The following is a 20,289-nucleotide window of genomic DNA, read 5'->3' as shown; positions in this document are numbered from 1 at the left end:
ATGATTTCTTGCGTCTCAAGTTTTAAAAATGACCACTTGCTTCTGGATTACATATTTTGGAAAATTTTCAGAATAAGTTTTTCAAAATTTTCAGAACAAGATTTTTATAATGAGATTTCCGAAAGATTTTTCAGATAAAAATTTCTAGAACACAAATTTCTGAAAAAGGAATTTTCAGAATGCATAAAATACATTTTAGAATAAGTTTTATGAAATAGAATTTCTAAAACAAACTTTCTGAAACACGTAACATATAATGTCTCTTGGAACGAGTTTTTCAGAACACTTCTACACGATGTGTACAGGTTGAAAACGCATGCTTTTCATTTAAAACTGAGAAATGAGTTCTAGGGGCTAGAAAGACTACGAGCTACAATTTTATTTTATTTTTCTCTTCCTTTCCAAATCTCTATAGTACACTCTATTGTTTCGTATTTTGAATAAAACGAAAGAGAATAATTCTTCAGAAAAAAAAAAAGATGAAATAAATAAAGCTCCGGGAAGCCTTGTTAGCCTATTTAGAGAAAGCTCCGGGAAGATTTTATTCAGGCTTTATGACAAAGCCCAAATTTCAATTTAGGCCTGTCTTGAGCTCATCCTTTCAGGCCCGGCACCAATATAGGAATGAAGCTGAACAAAAACTGGCTCAATGCAATCATGAAATTAAATTAAATGTGCATTGCAACATCATCACCCTAATCCCTGCCTAGAAAAAACTCACTTCTGAATCTCAGCTTTGGTGTGTCGATTCCGAGCAAGTATTTGCTTTGTCTTCTCAAGAACACAAAAAAATATTGAACCACCAACTCCAATCCACAAAACCCTAGGCCCAATACCCTGCAGAACAGTGCAAATGTACAAAGTAAATCAGATAAAGCATTCAGCAAGTTTTGAGTTGAAGAAAAGTAAGAACAATGAGTATACCTTAAAAAGGGCATGAGTTCCTTCTTCTTTAACTATTGTCCTCACACAATCACTGATGCCTTTGTAATGGTTTTGTGATCCCTGAAGTTAGTGACAAAGACTTCAAATAAAGCATGTTCTAAGAGTGAAATCCACATAGCAAACCGTTAAAAAAAATTCTGTGTACCTGAACCATCAATCTGGTCTTTACCACATCAAGAGGAGTTGTGACTGCTCCAGTTATGGCACCTGTCAGGTATCAAATTCACCATTCTCAGTTCAAACAAATCAAGTTCGGCAAAACAGAGAGGTTTTAATAGATATGTAGTACCAGCCACTGCCCCAAGCATAGCATTCTCTGGATCATTAGGATCTCTTTTTGCCTGTAAAGAAACAAAAATTCCGGAACAATGAAATACCTCTAGCGAGCTTTTTGTTGTAACCTCATTCAAGCAAAGAGAAAGAGCCGGTTGTAATAAATCTGATAGTATTAATATATATATGCTTGAAATCCTTATTCCTGAGTTAACTACAATAATAACTAATTTTATGCACTTCTTTTCTTCATCTCAGACAAAATGAGATATACAATTTTACATGAAGCAGAAGCTTCATTTTTTAATAGATGGTTTAAAATCAAAAACAACTTTTTATAAAATTTCATAAAAATCAATTGACACTTCAAATTGCAAGCTTACCGCTAATTTATACCCAATACGGAGCTGCTCATAAATGCACAATTCTATGGCATCAAATGGTAAATCTCGCAATAAGAAAGATCCATATCCCTACAATATCCAACAAACAAAAAACAAAGTTCATTATAATATTCAAATAGCATGTAAAAAGGGAAAGCTAAGAAAATAATGTAAAAAGGCATTAAAGTTCCGATCACTCGGAACATCATATCTCTTCTCAATTACATAAAACTGCTTTTCAGAGTTCTCTGAATAAAAGGCACCACCAGGAACAATATTTTTAAAGCAGAAATCATATATGGTACCTATAAATTAGTAACTAACCAATGGTGATTCCAAAGATGTGAAATTTTGTCATACATACCGCATAAAGACCTTTAAAACCCTCATTTGAGACAATGAGACGAACAGCATCTGGAGCTGATCTAAATTGCCCAATCTGCATCCTTTGCTTAACAACCTAGAACGACATGGATATATTCCAAGTTCAAGAAGGCAGAAAATGCATGGCAATAAAAGAAGTAAAGCTAATTACCTCTGTTGGAACCCGAACAAGAGAAGAAGCAATGCCTCCAATAGCACCTGCAGCCTGCAATCAGCTTCAGAATATCAAAATAGCAAAAATTAAAAAGAAATGTCACTCCAACTTCAAGGTCAGGGCACCAGGCTAAGTGGCTTGTGTGGCAATCACTGAAGACAAGCTTGACGTTTAGATGATCAACATAATAACTCACCAAAATGTTTGGTTCACTAGTCATTAATAAGTTTTATAACTTCTATTTGTCTGTTTCAGTTTATATGAATCAAATTTTTCTCAAAAATTTAAATTAAGTTATACACTTCGGCTTTTGAAGACATGAAAATTGGGAGAACTTCTAAAGAATCAGAGGTACGTAAGTTGATTTTAACCACTGAGAAAAGCTTGATGCATTTTACCTCTTTATTTTATTCCCTTATAAGTGCTTGTTGAGGAGCTCATCTAAACTGGACTTCATGCATACTGAGGCTAACTGGTAAAATATTATAAGTCTGCTATCTTATTGGATTGGTTAACAAATTTTTTTGGAGAAATTTCTTGTAAATTTGGAGAGCAAACAAAATTACTAAATATTAGATATCATGATAGGTCTTTAAGATTTAAAATTGGACGAGATTGACTTTGGGGCATCATCACATTTTTACTTTGCAATGTCTTCCCCCATATCATTTACAAAGGTTGAAAAGTATCTTCAATATGCATATAAAATAATAAAACATGTTTGTAAATATGATTTGGTGGTACCCTTTAACATCAATATCATACATTAAAGAATTGGGTTCTCATGTTTTTGGTTATGTACTCATCTTGCTGTCACTCCTGGTTTGTGTATCCTAGGATTTAACTCACTAAGCAATGTATGAAACCAGAAAATTGGTATACAGTCATAAAAATTAACATCGGAATTCTAATATTATATGCAGGCGAAGAGCATAATCACGTACATATCTAAGGTGGAAGTTGGTGTGGCACATGGCAAATAAAGTCACTGCATAGTTAATTTGAAGAGATCGTTTCTTTTAAAAAAGATAGCCAACTTACAAAATGAGCCACAGCACTAAGATTCTCAGGCAATGACCTTAGCAATTGCTGCTTTGTGGGTTCATACACTCCAATAAAAATTGCAGACGCTCTGCAAGGAAGAATGGTCTATCAGGCATACGTGCTGATAATCAATTAAGAACCAATGTTTTTACCAAAATAAAAGAATGTTAAGGTCAATGTATCCTGGAAAAACTATCTCGTTGCAGTAGATAGATTAAAATTGTTATTATCTTCCTCATTGAGATATAGTAGAGTGAAAGCAAGAAATGCCCAAAATAGATCCTCTCCAACTATTGCCAATGATAATATGTTAGGAACAAGGCAATAAAGGAAAGAATAAAGAAGAGAAAAATAGACACATAGAATTTAACGTGGTTTGGCGTACAATGTGTATGCCTACGTCCACGACTACACTAGGAAGTATTTGTATTTCTGGTGTATCTTAAAGCTTTAAGGTGTTGGGTTGAGAGTGGTGTCAATGCCTTATGTGGTTGGGCTTAGGTCTCATTGGTGATGTATCTCCCCAGTGTTCCTCCCTCCTTAAAATCCTAACAAGTGGTATCAGAGCCGATGGTTAATACCGGCTCAGACGAGTGTAGTACCAGTATGGTCCTAGTATCGAAAGTCTTCCTGACAGTGTGGGTCAGGTAAGCGTGTCCCGTTAAGAAAACAACGACGGTACAGAAAAGGGCAGAAAATGAGTACTCGTGGTTGGGAATACCAAAATAGAGAAAGTAGAGCACCATATAAGGATCAAGGCCCATAAACCCATCGTCTTAAGGTTTTGGGTTGAGAGTGGTGTCAATGTAATACAAGGTAATTATGCTTTCAAATGCTTTGCTCATACTCTGATTATAAGTTAGAACAACATTAATGTTAACTTGTGTCCTAAATCATAATAGTAATGAGCTCTAGGCTCCAAAGAGCTGAGATAGTTCTGAGTACAGAAATAGCAAGTAGTGTATATGCTATTGCATATTTGCTCAGCTTAAAATCAGAATACGATCCATCTTTTTTCCCAGTACAAATACACAAACCACCTTCAAGAAAATAAAGAAAAAAATTCTTTATTCAGAACAAGCAGTTACAGAATATTTCAAAAAATGATTATAGAATAAAAACAGATTCCTTTGGTCAATTCCTAATAGGTAAAACTAGGAATATAAAATTTACATGCTTAAGTTTATGGCATATAAGCTAAAGCATCTAACAAGCTCGAATCTAGATAAGTTTGCTGCTGGAAAAGAATAAAGTGAAAATCAAAAACTCAAGATAAACAACAAAAAAGTAATTGCCTTAAAAAATTATGTAAATATGAAAAAAAAATGTTCACTCACGGCAAGACACCAACAAGATTTCCAGACAATCCAGTGTACAGACCCTTCAGAGCAATCTTTCCTCCATCACGAGCAACCTGATATAGGATGGAATGAGTTATAAAATCAAAATTGATGCAAGTCTGTTTGTTCTACAATTTTGACACTGAAACTGTAGAAAGGTAAAATGGCCAGGTTAATTGTTACACAAAAGGAAGAATTCCATGCATTGGTCAAAGTCGATTTATGTTTAGTGGCTTATACGAGAAACTCATTCTAAGAAGAGATGGTCAAGGGAAAATGGAAAAATACAACAGAACTAATACTGTTGTTGGAATATATGAAATATCTTATCATATATTAGGTTATCCTCGAAAGTTAGTTCCTTTATTACCTTGTTAAGATTGGTTACTATATTTTTTTATCCTATCATATGATTATTTTCCCGAATGAGTTAAGATACGATTAGAATAAAATTTATAAATAAGGATTAGTACTATTGGTCTTATGGACATATAAACATCATCGCACTGTAATACATCTCAATTAAGATCAATTCATTTTCTCGTTCTCTTTTTTCTATCTTCCTCCTTCTATGCTGAAAACACCATAATTTCAACCATTCTATTACTTCCTCCCTATGAGGATTAAAATATCACAAGTTAAGCAATCTCATCACAGTGCTCCATTAGCATAAGAGTTCACATCAAACACGGTACAATGAATGTTGCACACAGTCAATATCTCACGCAAATATACAATTTGAATATCACATATTAAGTGACAATTGTGACATTTACAGAATTCATACTTTGACATGAACTAACATTTAGAAGCCACACTAAAATGGGGAAAAGAATACAGTAATTGGATAACCGCATGTTCAGAACTACAATACATGCTTCCTCCTGCGTAAATGAATTTGGTTATATATGTTTCCTTCCTAGTTCCTCCCTTCCCTTCAACCGTCACCCAACAGATGATAACAAAGAAAAACTAGATTTAAGGTCTAGAATATATACACATAATTCACCTGTAGTCGAGTTTTGATGGTATCAATGGGGTATAAAGCTGTTTCTACCATAACACCCGCAACACCTCCAGCAATGCAACCATCTACAATTAGATCAATATTTGTAAATATGTCATACAACAAAATACTAATAACAAAATACAATTAGAGATGCATGATCAGATCCAACTTAGGACCAGTTTGAGTTCCAATGCCAGACCCTGCATCATGAACCATAACTTTGCATAGAAATAGAAACATCGTCAACTACTTTTCTTGTAAAATATGCTTTGAAATTTTTATCAACATAAATGTCACTGGTATCATTATCTGCTCAAAATGTAACATAATACGCATAATGCAATGACACCGTTGATGAACATGTATCTAACACCGTTTAAACACCAAAGGATTGCAGTATTTTATCCATGTATCGAACAATCTTCAGCTGGGATGGCAAAACTTACCATATAGAACACGTAAAAAGTCAAATGGCTTTTTCTCTCCTTCAGTGATGGACATGAAGAACTTATCTGTGTCCTTTTGAACAGACATTTTAGACTTCAATGCATCTGTACAGACAAGTCACTTGTTCAAGATAAGCAATGCAAAGCACAAACACAAACCTCTGGCAACAGATTGACACAGCAATTTCAAGGTATTAATTTTAAAAAATTAACTTAAAAATAACATAGTCCTCCTTGAGTCTGAGACTCTAGAAAAAGGGAGCAGCATGAAGAACCTTTAGGCTAACAATGGGGACAGAATGAAAGTCAGGGTCACAAAAAATAAAATTGAAATTTGAGGAAAACCCATGTCGAATGCGACAGAGTAATGGCTACTATGATTCTCAGTTACAAAGTGGGAAAGAGTGGAATACCAATTGAATCTGGGGAGGGAACTTTCGAGCTCATGGGCAGTGTGCAAAGATCAAAGCTTTATCAAACAAAAAGCAATTTTTTTCAGACAATTCAACCAACCAAGTTTGCTGAACTCGCTTACGGCGGGTGGAGAAGCCAAATCCTGCAACAGAGGGGTTTTAGTTCCGTTTGTTTATTTATCTAATAATAAGGTTAAATTAACTTAATTGTTTTAAAAAATTAAGAAAAATACTATTAATAAAATAATCAATCGCTAACAACTTTTACGAAAAAAATTTCTCAAATAATCTCATATTTCCCGAAAACACTATCCAAAAAACTTATTAAATAATTATAAGACTAGACCTATCAACTATAGTAGGTCAGAAATAAACTTTTAAAGAATCAATTTCTGTGAACTAAAATGACTTTCAGACAATTTAAAATAGTTGGAATTTGATTCTTCAAAAATTTGAACTTTGATTTTGTTAATAAATAATAGTGATGGTAACGATGATCATAATGCATCCCACAGCACATGATTATGGTTGCCATTGATAATTCGAAGGGTGACCAAATGGGGAGAATGGTTTTGCGGAATGAAAATTGATTTGACCATTTCCCAGTGGCAGTGAAATTGCCCTGCGATTTGAGTTTAAGAAAATGTGAGTTCAGATTTATATTGAGATTTTTTTAATGTTGTCTTGTTGAACATTAATAATCCAAATTCGAAAATGTCTGTGTTATTTTGTCTGCTGCGGTTCCCTAGTTTTCTATTGTGCTAGAGTATGTGTGTGTATATATGCATAGTGGATGAGATCTTGCAATTAGATTTATGTTTGATTAAATTTATTAAAAAAAAGAAAAAAGCTGAAAACTTTTTTTGAAAAACAAGTTGTTTTAAAAAAAGTTTTTTTTTTCTATTTCTATTTTCCTAGGATATTTTTAAGAACAAATAAATATATCCTTATTTTTAATTTGAAGATATTGTAATATATATTGAGATAAAAATTACTATTACATTGATATATGGTATAAAATTGTTTTGTCACTTACTGAATATTATTTTTTAATATTTATAAATAATTTACAAATAAAAATAGAGTTTTACTTTTTTCATACTATGGTTTTATTTTATTTAGATACTAAATTATGTCTTTGTATTTTTCTTCCATAAGGTGTGCCCCTTCCACACTTTGCTACAAGATTGACTCACTGCTTCATTCATCCCCACATTTTGAGTTTAGGAGACACTAATTTCTTTTGGTAATAAAATACTAAATTCATTCCTTTTATATAATTTCATCAAATCTTTCAATTTTTAAAATGTTTAATTTATTCTTTAATTTTTTTAAAATATGTTCCCTATTGCCCTTTTATCCAAACTAGTACGGATGACGTTGATGAATTAAGATAAAGGGATAACATTAAACAGATTTTTAAAATAAAAGGATTGAGTTAAATATTTAAAAAATAAAAACCAATTGAAAAATGAAAGCAAAATGAGAAACTTAATAAGTTGACTAGTAGGTTATACTTATCATCACTACGTGAAGGTATATTAAATTTAAATTTATGAAGTTGTCTCTTAAATTGAATGAGTCATAGCAATTGTTGAATCATATTAATAACTTATGGAGTAGGTCTATCATATTCAATATGTTTACTGTGTTATAGTTAATGAAGGATAAGTCAAAGTTTGATTTTTGGGTGTTTTTGGTTATAATTTGACTTTTAAAGTTGATTAAGAAGATCGTAGGGTGTTGTACTTCACCGTCTTCAGTTTCTAATTTCTTAAACCATAAAGAAAATCAAGGCAAGATAAAACTACTATTATTTTATATCCTGGTTTAGGTTTAAACAGATTTGAAATTTTTATCTGAACAGTGTTGTGATTAAGGTATAAAAAAACTAATTTTTTTAAAAATGTTCTACACAAATTTGACGTATGATTTAATATATAAATTATAATAAATAAAACATCATATATTATAAAAAAATATAACATACGACATAAAATATAAGAAGATTTACTATTACAGTTATCTTAAATTATTATACTGAAAAGGAAATATTAAGGCACATAACAATGTCATAAACAGAACTTAACATAAAATCGTTTGACAACAAAATTGTTCAACAAAACAAGGAATTTAAACTAAAATTGTTCTTTAAAAGAGGCTCACAATGAGCAAAGATCCAATGTGCCTAACTAAACACAACATCTCCATCTTCATGGTGATCAGTAGGAGTTCTCACATCTGCTCACACCAACATTGGTGATCATTACGAATGGAAAAACCAAACAAGAAAACAGACATAGAGATAGGGTAAGCTAGTGAGAATGATTTTAACATATCAATGAGCAAGCAAATTATTAAACGTAGTATCATGTGATAGCAACCATAACAGACCATCTAACTCAATTATCTGGATACATGTAATGAGATCAGATTCACTGGTTGCTTACACTTATTGTCGTCTCTACTGCTCTGCAGAGTCATTGCCAATAGGTTTCATCCTACCACACACAAGATTAGTCCATGATCATCTAAGGTCATTATCTTGCCAAAGACTAGGACTTTCTGCTATTCTCACCACTTACAAATTGACTCTATATGAGTCTGATTGATTCATTAGAGTGTCAGGATGCAGTCTTATTTAAATTCTTATTTCATTACATATACTACAATAACACCACCATAAAGTCTCTCCCAAGAAACTAATGGAATTACGTCAAACATATACCATATACATATTCTCACACATCCATTCTCATCTCATACCAAGCATATTGATTTCAGTTCAAAATATCCCATAATATATGCGTAGTCACATACTTCATGCTTTCTCAAGAAATACAACCAAACACAAATTAAGTAAGAGAATTAAAAATAAGTCTGCACCATTCTCACTTAGGCTAGAAGGTCTCACTCAAGCAATAAGGTCCCTCGCTTAAGCCAAAACCTTCTCGCCTAGCCGAGAACTCGAACAGCAAGGACAATGTACATCTACAGATTCTCACTTAAGCTAGACATTCTCACTTAGACGAGACTGCTCTCGCTTGGACGAGAATTCTCGCTTGAGCGACAACTCGCGCAGAAACAAAAGGGAGTCCTCTGCTATTCTCGTTTGGGCTGGCAGTTTCTCGCCTCGGCGAGAATAGCAGATTCTCAACTGCTCTTGTATGCAAAACCAGAACAAGACCAAACCACATCCAATTCATAACCATCCAATCACACACATCATTCAGTAATTTAAATCACGATTTAGAATAAAAACAATCATGCATTTCGAAAGTATTTGAAAACCTTAGCTTCCCTTACCTTACAGCTATTAACCTAGCAAAACAAGTTCCCCAACGAAAAGGTGCTACAACTTCAGAAACAACTACAGAGCTGAAAAACACAAGGCACGGGAAAGGAGAGTGAAACTCCATACAAGAATCGAAGTGGAACCATAGCTCCAGAACTAAAAGAGAATGAAGATGAAGGTTCGGAGCTAGATTTACACAAAACTTGAAGACGTTCTATCCGCTCGGAGAGGGATTCTGCAGAGGTCCTAGCTCAACTTCTGTTTCAAAAAGGAAAGAAAAAAAGTGAACTATTTTGAGTGGAAAAGACAAAGTGAGAGATAAAGTGAGCAGCTGAAAGGGTTGGAAAAAATTAATGGACAAGCTTTGACCCTTTTCAATAAAATTGAACCCAAAATTTTTAAAACAGAAAATAGATCTTACAATTTGTTTTAAGAATAATCAACTAGGGTTCAATTTTAGTTCTTAAAGGAGTAGACCTTCCATTGATACTTTATTTAAGGATATGTCAATCTCAAAATTTCAATGTACAATTTAATTCGGTAAACCTAAAATTTTGTGTTTGAGAACATGCATCAATAGAGACACGTTAATGTTATATAAAGTTTTTATACGTATTCTCTCTTGAACTTTAGTTTGAAGGTTTTGTTATATCTAAAATTTGAATTACAAGTACCATATTTAAATATAGATATATAGTTTCATATTCATAGAGTAGAAAAATTTTGAGGTGTTAAAAAAACAAATATAATATTTTTCATCATAATTAGGACACGGCCTCTATTTATACAAAGAATAAAGTAAAAACAAATAATTTACTTTTCTTTTCTGTTGAACTAAAAATATTATATAATTTTTCTATTTTCTATTTATTCTCTTTTTTTTTTTTCAAACAGAGCTTTCATAATCTTTATTCACCGTTACTAATCTCAGTATAGGTACGAGCATACTATCAAGAAGCATATAAATTATAGTTTATACACTCTTCTCTAACATCAACTTTTATTATCACACAATTATTTGTTCCCTCCCGTACTTTACTCATCACTCTAAAAACACGCTCACATTAATATTTATAGATGAATTAATATAAATTTGTTTCATTTAATATTTACAGTCTTGAATTTAAAAGTACAGATAAAAATACACATTATCCACGTTGGTAATATTTTGGAACATGATAATATAGGACATGGGAAATAGCTGCGCGACAATGGACATTTCATATACACATGTATTCGATTAACCCAAATGTACAAATTAACTTTTTTTCTTTTTTCGGATAAATGTTCAAACATGAAGGACCATTCATGGTGGTGGGACATACACAGATAAGGCCAAGAATCTTGTGATAAGTGTGCCACCAAATTCATCACAAAATAAAATCACTATTCCCACGTGCCATAATAAATGGGTAGCCACTTTTTCCAAGGATGAATTGTAAAACACAATACCAACATAGATTCACCTAAACTTTCTTTCCATATTTTCCAATAACCTTTTACTTGTTTTGTCTCCAGGTTCTAAGTTTGTAAATTTCTATTTATTTTTTTTCCAGAAATTTTCATATTTCATGAATTTGTTTCACAAATTTATTTTAAAAAATTAACAAAAAATCATTTTTTATTATTTTTTCTAATAATTTTAATTAATAGATAATTTTTTGTGAATAATTATTTTATACAAAATTATAAAATTTATAAATATTTCTTAAAAGATTTATATAAAAATTATTTTGTAAAAAAGTTAGTACAATTTCTTGCAAATTTATATGTATTTTTTGCGAAAAAAAATTAATAATAAAATTAACAAAAAATGTGTTTTATTAATAGTGAAAACTTATAATTCGGTAAAATGAAATCAGTTTATATATTTAACATAATTAATGCCTATTAATTAATTGAAGTTTAAAGTAAACTAATTTAACAATAATTGTTTAGAATAATTAAATATTTTAAAGTTACTTTGCTTCTTTAAAATTGTGAGTCTAAATCTCACATTGACCAGAATTGAGAAAGTAGAGCACTATATAAGAATAAAGACCCATAAACCTATCGCCTTAAGGGTTTGGGTTGAGAGTGGTGTCAGTGTCTTATGTGGTTAGGCTCAAATCTCATTGGTGTTTTATCTCCCCAGTGAAACCCCTTCCTTATAAACCTAACAAGTGGTATCAGAGCCGATGGTTAAAACCGGCTCAGACGAGTGCAGTATAGTCCTAGTATCGTGCTTCCGCTGGAGGGGGTGTGTACCAATGTGGTTGAAGGGACTCACCCTTGAGGGGGAGATTGTTAGGAATCCAAGTGTGAGTCTAAGTCCCACATTGACCAGAATTGAGAAAGTACAGCACTATATAAGAATAAAGACCCATAAATCTAGGTTTTGGGTTGAGAGTGGTGTCAGTGTCTTATGTGGTTAGGCTCAGATCTCATTGGTGTTGTATCTCCCCCTCCTTGTAAACCTAACATGCTGGATATTTTATATCGAATGAAGATAAAGTAAAATTAACTGGAATCATCTTATAAGTCATAAGTTGATTTTATAAGGTTAAGTTTAAATTAAAACCCTCTTCTTTAAATGATATTAGAAGTCTATCTTAAAGAAATTTGTTATTTGTTGAATTTATTATGTTATATATTATCATATCACTAATAATACATACTTTCATCATGTTTAAGATGCATATATCTATACATGTTTATTATTTGTTAGGTCTATTATATCATCTGCTATTGGATAGCTATCGCAATGTTATTAATGTATAGTCTTACATTCAAAATGTATATACCTGTACGTAAAGAAGGTGTATTAGTGATCTTATATCGACCAAAAGTAAGACAAGATTACTATAAAGTAGGTGCAAAACTCATTTTATAAAAAAATTTATAAAATTAAATTAAACTTAAAATTTAATTAAATTACTATTAATTTATTTTTTATGTTGTGTTCGCTTGAGTTCATTTGTTGTTTGAAAGGAAATGGAAAGATGGATTAGGAGGTAATTAGTATGTTCGTTTGCGTTGAATCAACTACGAGTGAAAGCAATGATTTGCAGAATGCACAACTTTTACGATCTCACCTAACATGAGCAAATTTGAGATGATTAATTAAGCAAATACCATTTAACCTTTGTGTGTGGTTGATAATGAAATGAGAAGTACGTGGAGAAGACCGTGGTGGTGAATAATGAAGTTGGAATCCATGCATGAAGTGGTTGTTCACGAGGTCTGGAACAAGGAAGAAAATAAACAAAGTTGGATCCGATTCAATCACGTGTGGAACCAATCCACTTAAAAGGAATCTGATCTATGTGTTGTTAGAATGATCCAAACATGGTATGTGGAGAAGAGATATGATTCCATATGAGTTGGAATCAATTCATATAAATACCAATTTATACTACTTATTATATAAATGACAATATAGTAATCTATCTATTGTTTTTATTAAAACATTTGTTTTAATCTATCACATTAATAAAATCACTCATTAACTTTATTTCTAAAATCATTTATTATCACATCTAAATCTTTAAAAAAAAATTAATACACAATTTACTTTCAAATTCATTCCAATTCATCTAATCTCTCAAACGTATTTACTCAAGTGCTACTCAAGTGCACACATCGTTAAGAATCACGAACCATGCTATAAAAGTTATAGAATCACTTGACTCGAAGAGCAAATGAAGGGTGAAGAATTATGAATGAGAACAAAATTTGTGGTGGTGAGTATGTGACATGTGATGTTGGACCCACACATCTTGATTCCGTGTTTGTACTTGTACCGTTACTTTACCGTCTAAATTCTTTATAATTAAATGAAAATTGAAATATTGACTTAAAATGGTGACAATTACACTTACGTCATAAAAAACATTGTTCAAAGGTAATATTAGTTATTTTTGTTTTAAATATCTTATTATATTAATACTGTATAATAGCTAATATAATGTAATACAAAAACAATATATTTCATATCAATTTATAGTGTTTGTGTAACGCCAGACACAACCGTCCATGTCGTGATTTTGATATACCCGTTTTCAACGCTCATATCATAGCCGAAAAGGCAAAAGAAAAAGCTCGTTTTCAATTTAAAACCTGAGAAGATAGATACAACTACATTGTTACCATATCCATTTCAACACAATTATTAAGAAAATGTTCATCTATTTCAAATTCAAACAGTGATATAACTCCTATTTTTGTTCACTATATATTCATATTTTTTAATAAACAAAAAGCTATTTCGTTGGAGCCGTGTTAAGCGATTCAGAACGCCATTTTTTCTGTCCCCAATTCATCACACGTTTCGTGAGGACGCGGTTCATCTTTGAGCCCAATTTGTCTTTTTATTTGCCCTAAAAATCTCTTATTCGTCCTTATCCTCTCGTTTTTTTCTTTCTCGTCCTGCTTAACTTCATCTTTTAATATAATTTAACCAAAAATAAATAAATTGAAACCACGAACGTGAACTTTTACCGTAATAAAATATACTTTTTTAATTATGAATGCGACGTTATAATAGTTTTTTAAAATATATTTTGTTATTTATAGTAATAATAATAATAACAATATCTTACTTTAGTATTCAATAAATTGATAACTTTTTATATTGAAATGGTCGCGAGTATCTTGCATTAACTTTTTTTGTTGATTTTTTTCTATTAGTCAATTACTATGTGTCAATTCTCATTTATTTTGCTTAGCAAATAGCGATGGAAAAGTTTGACTATTGGAACTAGAAATCTTTGAGTATAATCCACCGATATAAATGTTTTGTTAAACATAAAGAAGGAATGGTGTGTGGTCAAACAAAAACCAAATAAATTCGCACTGTAAACGGCCAAGACTTTAGCTAATAGAATACTTGTCTTCTTTTTTCTCTCTCTCTCTTTTTATAAATATATGCTGCAACCTTTCTCACTTCACAACAACATACAACAGCAGTGTCAGTTTATCATCACTAAACTCTTTCCTCTGTTTCTGCTTCTGACTCCTTTTGGTAAGTACCCCAAACTCTCTAAATTATACTTCTTTTCTCTTTCCCTTTCTCACCCTTTTGTCATTCTTCACGGATCACTGATTCCTGACGCCTCTCCTCAACTGGGTTGCAAAAAAGATTCTGTCTTTTCCACGCAATCTTCTACTTTCAAACCCTTTTCACTCTCAGCATTTCTCCTGTTTTCGAACTCTGTAATTCTCTGTTTTGGGGTTGTGTTTTAGAACACGCAACTCTACTCTGTTTTCTTACAATTTTCTTTTAAAGGGTAACCGGTTGGTGAAGTTTTCTCGCAATTGGGTTCTCAAAGCCCGCATCTTTCTTCGTATGTTTGTGCATGCAAAAAGGAAAGTTAGACATAACCAAAATCTGTTTCAGCTTCCTCTGTTTTCGGGCACAAACAGAGTTGTTCTGTTTTCGAGAATGGCCATCAAGACGATTGAACTGTTGAAAGGGTGCGGATCGCAGGAAGAGATAATGGAAGTGCTTGCTGCGGTGGCGTCGGATATGGGTGATGCGATCGATGACGTGAGCAGCTTGCAGGTGATTCCTCTGAAGGGTGCAATGACGAATGAGGTTTTCCAGGTAAAATGGCCTTCTAAAAATGGTGGTGAAGTCAGAAAGGTTCTGGTTCGTTTATATGGGGAAGGTGTTGAAGTTTTCTTCGACAGGGAAGAAGAAGTGAAAACCTTTGAGTGCATGTCAAAGCATGGTCAAGGACCTCGCCTTCTTGGCCGTTTCACTTCTGGTAGAGTTGAGGAGTTTATTCATGCCCGAGTATGTTCTTATCCTCTTTCTTTTTTAATATTTCTATTTTAAAAAAAAAATTCACACGATTGTTACACGGCCTCAGAAAGTTATCCTTGCTTACGAGATCAAATAGTTGTAGTTGAATTTTGATCCATTAAAGTTAACTTGGGGATCTGGTAAACGACATAGAATTTGTAATTTAATGCATGTTAGATAAATTTGATTTTTATATGCTTATTTAGCGTTTCTTAATGATGTGTTAATGTGTAATTGAATGAGTGAAAAGGAATTTAAAAATAATATGCAACTGGGATGACCGAGTCATCTAAATTGGCTGAGTTTCAACGACTTTTTGGCACCTTTGTGGCTGTTTTTCAAAACACAAAAACTCTCCTTGGAAAATAAGGCATATGTGACCCCAGCATAAAACTACCTCTTACTACCATAAATTTTAGTGTCTATGCATGAAACACGACATTTTGATTTGCTTCACTTATTGTAAACATCCAAACTACTAATACTTTTTTATTTATTTCGTATTTAGTGTTGATACTTTTATATACTTCCTTAACAAGTATTTGTGAAACTTCTATGCATTTACGGTGTTCATATATTATAAAACTACATGAATCAATATATATGTAATATAAAAATATTATTTCTTCATAAATCAAATAAGGATATACGTAAATGATATAAAGGAATTTATGATGATGATTTTTTTTTTTTTTGTGTGTAATGTTGTGGAATATATACATGTTGCAAGTATCGTATCTTGGTTTCTTTATATCGTGTATTCTATGCGTGTATCAGTGGTTGCAATGATTATTACAACTGGTTCTTGATCTTTAGAGAGTATATGCTGAGTTGAAAGTGAATTAACTTTTTGTTGTCCATTTTGCCTTTTTCTGTAGTCAAAAAGCTTTTCTTTGGGCTGATGCTCTCTCTTTTTCGTATTTTATTCCCTTTACTCTTGGAGCAATGGAGGGTTACCAATAACATTACCTGTTTAGGCTTAATAATTAAGAAGCATCTTTTAGAAATTCAATTGAATGGTGTTGAGTCAATGGGATCTGGTGCTCTTAGCTAGTGGCTTTATCATTCTTCTTACTACTTTGCTAAATGTTATTTTCTCTATTAGAAAAAAAGTACCATAATAAAACACCGATGGTACTGGGAATAAGCATCTGCATTTTTGTATGCATAACTGAAAATATCAGACTTGGGATTCATATTTGCTTTCCACCCATTAAATGCTCATTAATAGCTTCATAGTTATGCAATTAAGTAGCTGCCAAAAAAATGTTGTCACCTTTGTTTCGGACACTTCTGGATGCATTGAAGAGTTTCAACCCAAAAGGGCACTTTTATCTTCTGTTATCTCTGCATTAACAGTGCCATTCAGAGATTTAATCATGTGTGTCCACTCAAACCTGTCTATTTATGAAGATTTTTTACATATCTTGCCCAGATATTACGAAAATGAACAACTCAAACAAATATTATTGGTTATAGATAAATTGTGTGAACTCAAGACCACTTTAAAAGTAAAATCGTGAGGATTCCACACAACTTTTTCATGAATTTTTGAGAAAGTAAAGTCGTTGGGACTCCTGACAGACAAAACAATCGAACAAGTGATGATTATGAGTTATACATGCAGTGTTATTTATGTTCCTAGTACAATGATTGTGTATAACCTGTCTGCTTTTTTTTTTCTTCCTTTATTTAGACTCTGTCAGCTGCTGACCTCCGTGACCCTGAAGTATCTGCTTTGGTAGCATCTAAGATGAGAGAGTTCCATAATCTTCACATGCCTGGTGCAAAGAAGGCTCAAATTTGGCACAGATTGAGGTAGCTATTGGTCAGATCAGTCTTAACATCGTTTTTCATTGCTATGTTGAATATTAAACACTGTCTCTTGTGTTATTTACTAGGAATTGGCTTGCTCAAGCCAAGAGTCTGTGCTCCCCAAAGGATGCAAAAAACTTTGGCTTGGACAATCTGGATGAGGAAATAAACATCCTGGAGAAAAAATTATCTGAAGAATATCAAGAGATTGGCTTCTGTCACAATGATCTACAGTATGGTAACATAATGATGGAGGAGGAGACAAAATTAATCACTATAATTGTAAGTTGCGTGCATATATATTTCTGTATTAACTTTGGGACATAGGAGAATAATACCACTTTTACAGGCTCTTTTCATCTTTTATCAGTCATATAAATATTACTGCAAACTCACCTTTTGTTGGTTTTATGCAGGACTATGAATATGCAAGTTATAATCCTATTGCTTATGACATAGCAAATCATTTCTGTGAAATGGTGGCTGATTACCACAGTGACACACCTCATGTTCTTGACTACAAAAAATATCCAGGTAAAGTTCTTGTTTGTAATATCTTTGCTGTCCAAATTACCTCTCCACAATGATTATATAGTAGCTTCAATTACTGAGATCACTCTGAATTGCTGACACACCAAATTGGATATGATAAACCAGGACTAGAGGAACGTCAAAGATTTATCCGCATCTATCTTAGTTCTGAAGGTTAGTCCACTAACTTCACCACTCATGATTCTCATAAATCTGGATGTAGATAATTCCTATTAATCTATTCCCTTCTGATGAAAATCCTCAAAGAAATTAATAATTAGAACTCTTTATCTTTACACAGTTCAATTAGTTATCAGCTTATTTTAGTCTAAGCTCATTAACTCTTCAGTGTATGTATGAATGTGATGTCTCATTCACTCTTCAACACGCTTTGTCAAAATCATGTTATGGAAGTTGAAATTTCTAAATGTAGTAAATGAAATTTATTTTGGCAATTCCTTGTACACAGGCAATAAACCAAGCAATGCTAAAGTGAACCAGTTAGTGAAAGCAACTGAAAACTACACTGCTGCAAACCATATATTTTGGGGTTTGTGGGGACTTATTTCGGTAAGCTTTTGTTTGATTTGAATTGGGTTACTTGTTCATACTATGAAGGTAAAGGTGTATATATACTAATAGAGATGTTATGCATGCACATGCAGAGTTATGTGAATAAAATAGACTTTGACTATAAGGAGTATGCAAGGCAGAGGTTTCAGCAATACTGGTTAAGGAAGGCTAATTTATTGGACTCACCAAGCATCGTTTCCCAAGAACACCAAACTCTGAATGAATCTCTGCCATCTTTCACGTGATTTTGCTTCAGATGTCTTACTGAAGTTTAGTATTTTAGTATTATAGTATAGTATAGTATAGTATATATATATATATATATATATATATATATATATATATATATATATAAATAACACCTAAGATATGAGATGCAGCATCTATATGTAAATTTATTTAATCAGCATGAATGTGTAATTTTGATGAATACGTCTCTTTTGGAGTTGAGTTGAGGGATATGAGTCTATGTATTGTTTGCAATAACGATGGATTTGTCTTCTTATCTTTACACATTATCTTTACACATTAACTGAGGTTATGATCTGAATGGGGACATAGAATATTTATACCTGTCTCTTGCATTCCTGAAATCTATTTTCAATGGTTCCTCTCATTTAATATGCTTACCATCCTCTCTCTGCAAACTGTAATCCATTGCTTTGCAATAGAGAATTTCATAACTTTTAAGACGTTTATATATATATATATATATATATATATATATATATATATATATATATATATATATTAAATTTGAAATGTTCTTATTCTAAAATATTTTATTTTTTAAATGTTTTGTTAAGATAAGATAATTAAATTTAGTGAATTTCTATTTTTTTTTGGATAAAATATTTCAAATTACTACTGAATACCAAAGTATTTACATATCTAATAATTGTTAAAATTAAAATCTCTATTAATTGATATTGATTGATGTTATTTTTTGTTAAAGTATTTTAAGATTTTTTTTTCATTTATATTTGCAAAATCTTTTCTTAATTTAAGTTAAACAAGATTATTTTCGAGTTATGAAATATTAATCAAAGATAGTGTCAGGTTGGACTCATGCAAGGTCAGATCAAGTTAAATGCAAGCAAAGTCGACTCTATATAGGTCGATCAATTTGAGTTAATTTGATTCAAGTTCAACCAAATAAACTCGAGTCCTAGTTAAGTCAAGTTGGTTTAGGCTCAGGTTAAGTCGAGATCAAGTTGATTTAGACACGGGTTGAATCGAAACTAAGTTAAGTTAAATTACGCTAGGTCCATATTAAATAAAGTTTTATTAGGTTCAGAAGAAATCGAGACAAATTAAATCATGTTTGGCCAAGTCAAATTGAATCAGTCTTAGGATGAAAGATTCACTTAATAATATGTCAAATTAAATTAGGATTATTCTATAAATGAAACAAATTTTACCTAAAAGTAGAATCTACTTAAATCCATGTCGCCTTGAACTATGAAAACTAACATGAATTTAAGAATTAAAATTTTTACATTTAGATGAAATTTCATTTGTTTTAATTTTAAATAATACAATTACTCTATTGAAATTTTAAAACTTCAATTTATTTTAAAAAACTTTATCATATTTTATCATAAAACATTTTTAATTTTATAAAAGAAATTATTCTCTTAAAATATTTTATCCAAACACATAATTAAAGTTGATAAAAAACAAACAAGAATTTCAAATTTTACCATAACACATGTATGCACACACGTGCATATATATATATATATATATATATATATATATATATTAATTTTAATCAAACAAACCATTCATATGTATACCGTGTGAAAAATAATTACGCAACTATTTTCTCTTCTAATTCTGTTTTGAGTAATTTAGTTCAGCAACTCTTATATAAAAGAAATTTTTATTTAAAAAAAA

The 20,289-nt window shown here is 31.6% G+C and overlaps 2 protein-coding genes across 3 annotated transcripts; one reads left to right on the top strand and one right to left on the bottom strand.

Annotated features, from left to right (window-relative positions):
* Positions 1-355: 355 nt before the first annotated feature.
* LOC114190472 (probable S-adenosylmethionine carrier 2, chloroplastic) lies at positions 356-6,567 on the bottom strand. The gene is made up of 12 exons (XM_028079369.1): positions 6,392-6,567; positions 5,979-6,083; positions 5,533-5,615; positions 4,521-4,597; positions 3,181-3,271; positions 2,137-2,190; positions 1,966-2,061; positions 1,602-1,691; positions 1,235-1,286; positions 1,091-1,152; positions 925-1,005; positions 356-837 (listed from the first exon to the last, which is right to left on the bottom strand). The coding sequence occupies exons 1-12, from the start codon at positions 6,423-6,425 to the stop codon at positions 718-720; spliced, it is 945 nt and encodes a 314-aa protein (XP_027935170.1). The 5' UTR covers positions 6,426-6,567; the 3' UTR covers positions 356-717.
* Positions 6,568-14,469: 7,902 nt separating this feature from the next.
* Positions 14,470-18,934, top strand: LOC114192038 (probable choline kinase 2). Of its 2 annotated transcripts, XM_028081589.1 has the most exons (8): positions 14,470-14,688; positions 15,064-15,462; positions 17,168-17,289; positions 17,373-17,568; positions 17,703-17,820; positions 17,944-17,991; positions 18,287-18,387; positions 18,483-18,934. In XM_028081589.1, exons 2-8 carry the CDS (start codon positions 15,109-15,111, stop codon positions 18,633-18,635), a joined length of 1,092 nt encoding a protein of 363 aa, XP_027937390.1. In that variant the 5' UTR covers positions 14,470-14,688; positions 15,064-15,108; the 3' UTR covers positions 18,636-18,934. The 2 variants fall into 2 exon arrangements, with proteins under 2 accessions (XP_027937390.1, XP_027937389.1); XM_028081588.1 differs by lacking the exon at positions 14,470-14,688 and having other exon boundaries at positions 14,953-15,462.
* The last annotated feature ends 1,355 nt before the right edge of the window (positions 18,935-20,289 follow it).

The sequence above is a fragment of the Vigna unguiculata genome, chromosome 7 (genome assembly GCF_004118075.2).
Source record: "Vigna unguiculata cultivar IT97K-499-35 chromosome 7, ASM411807v1, whole genome shotgun sequence".
NCBI lineage: Eukaryota > Viridiplantae > Streptophyta > Magnoliopsida > Fabales > Fabaceae > Vigna > Vigna unguiculata.
The sequence above is the reverse complement of the archived record's forward strand: the minus strand, read 5'-3'. Positions and strand labels throughout refer to the sequence as shown.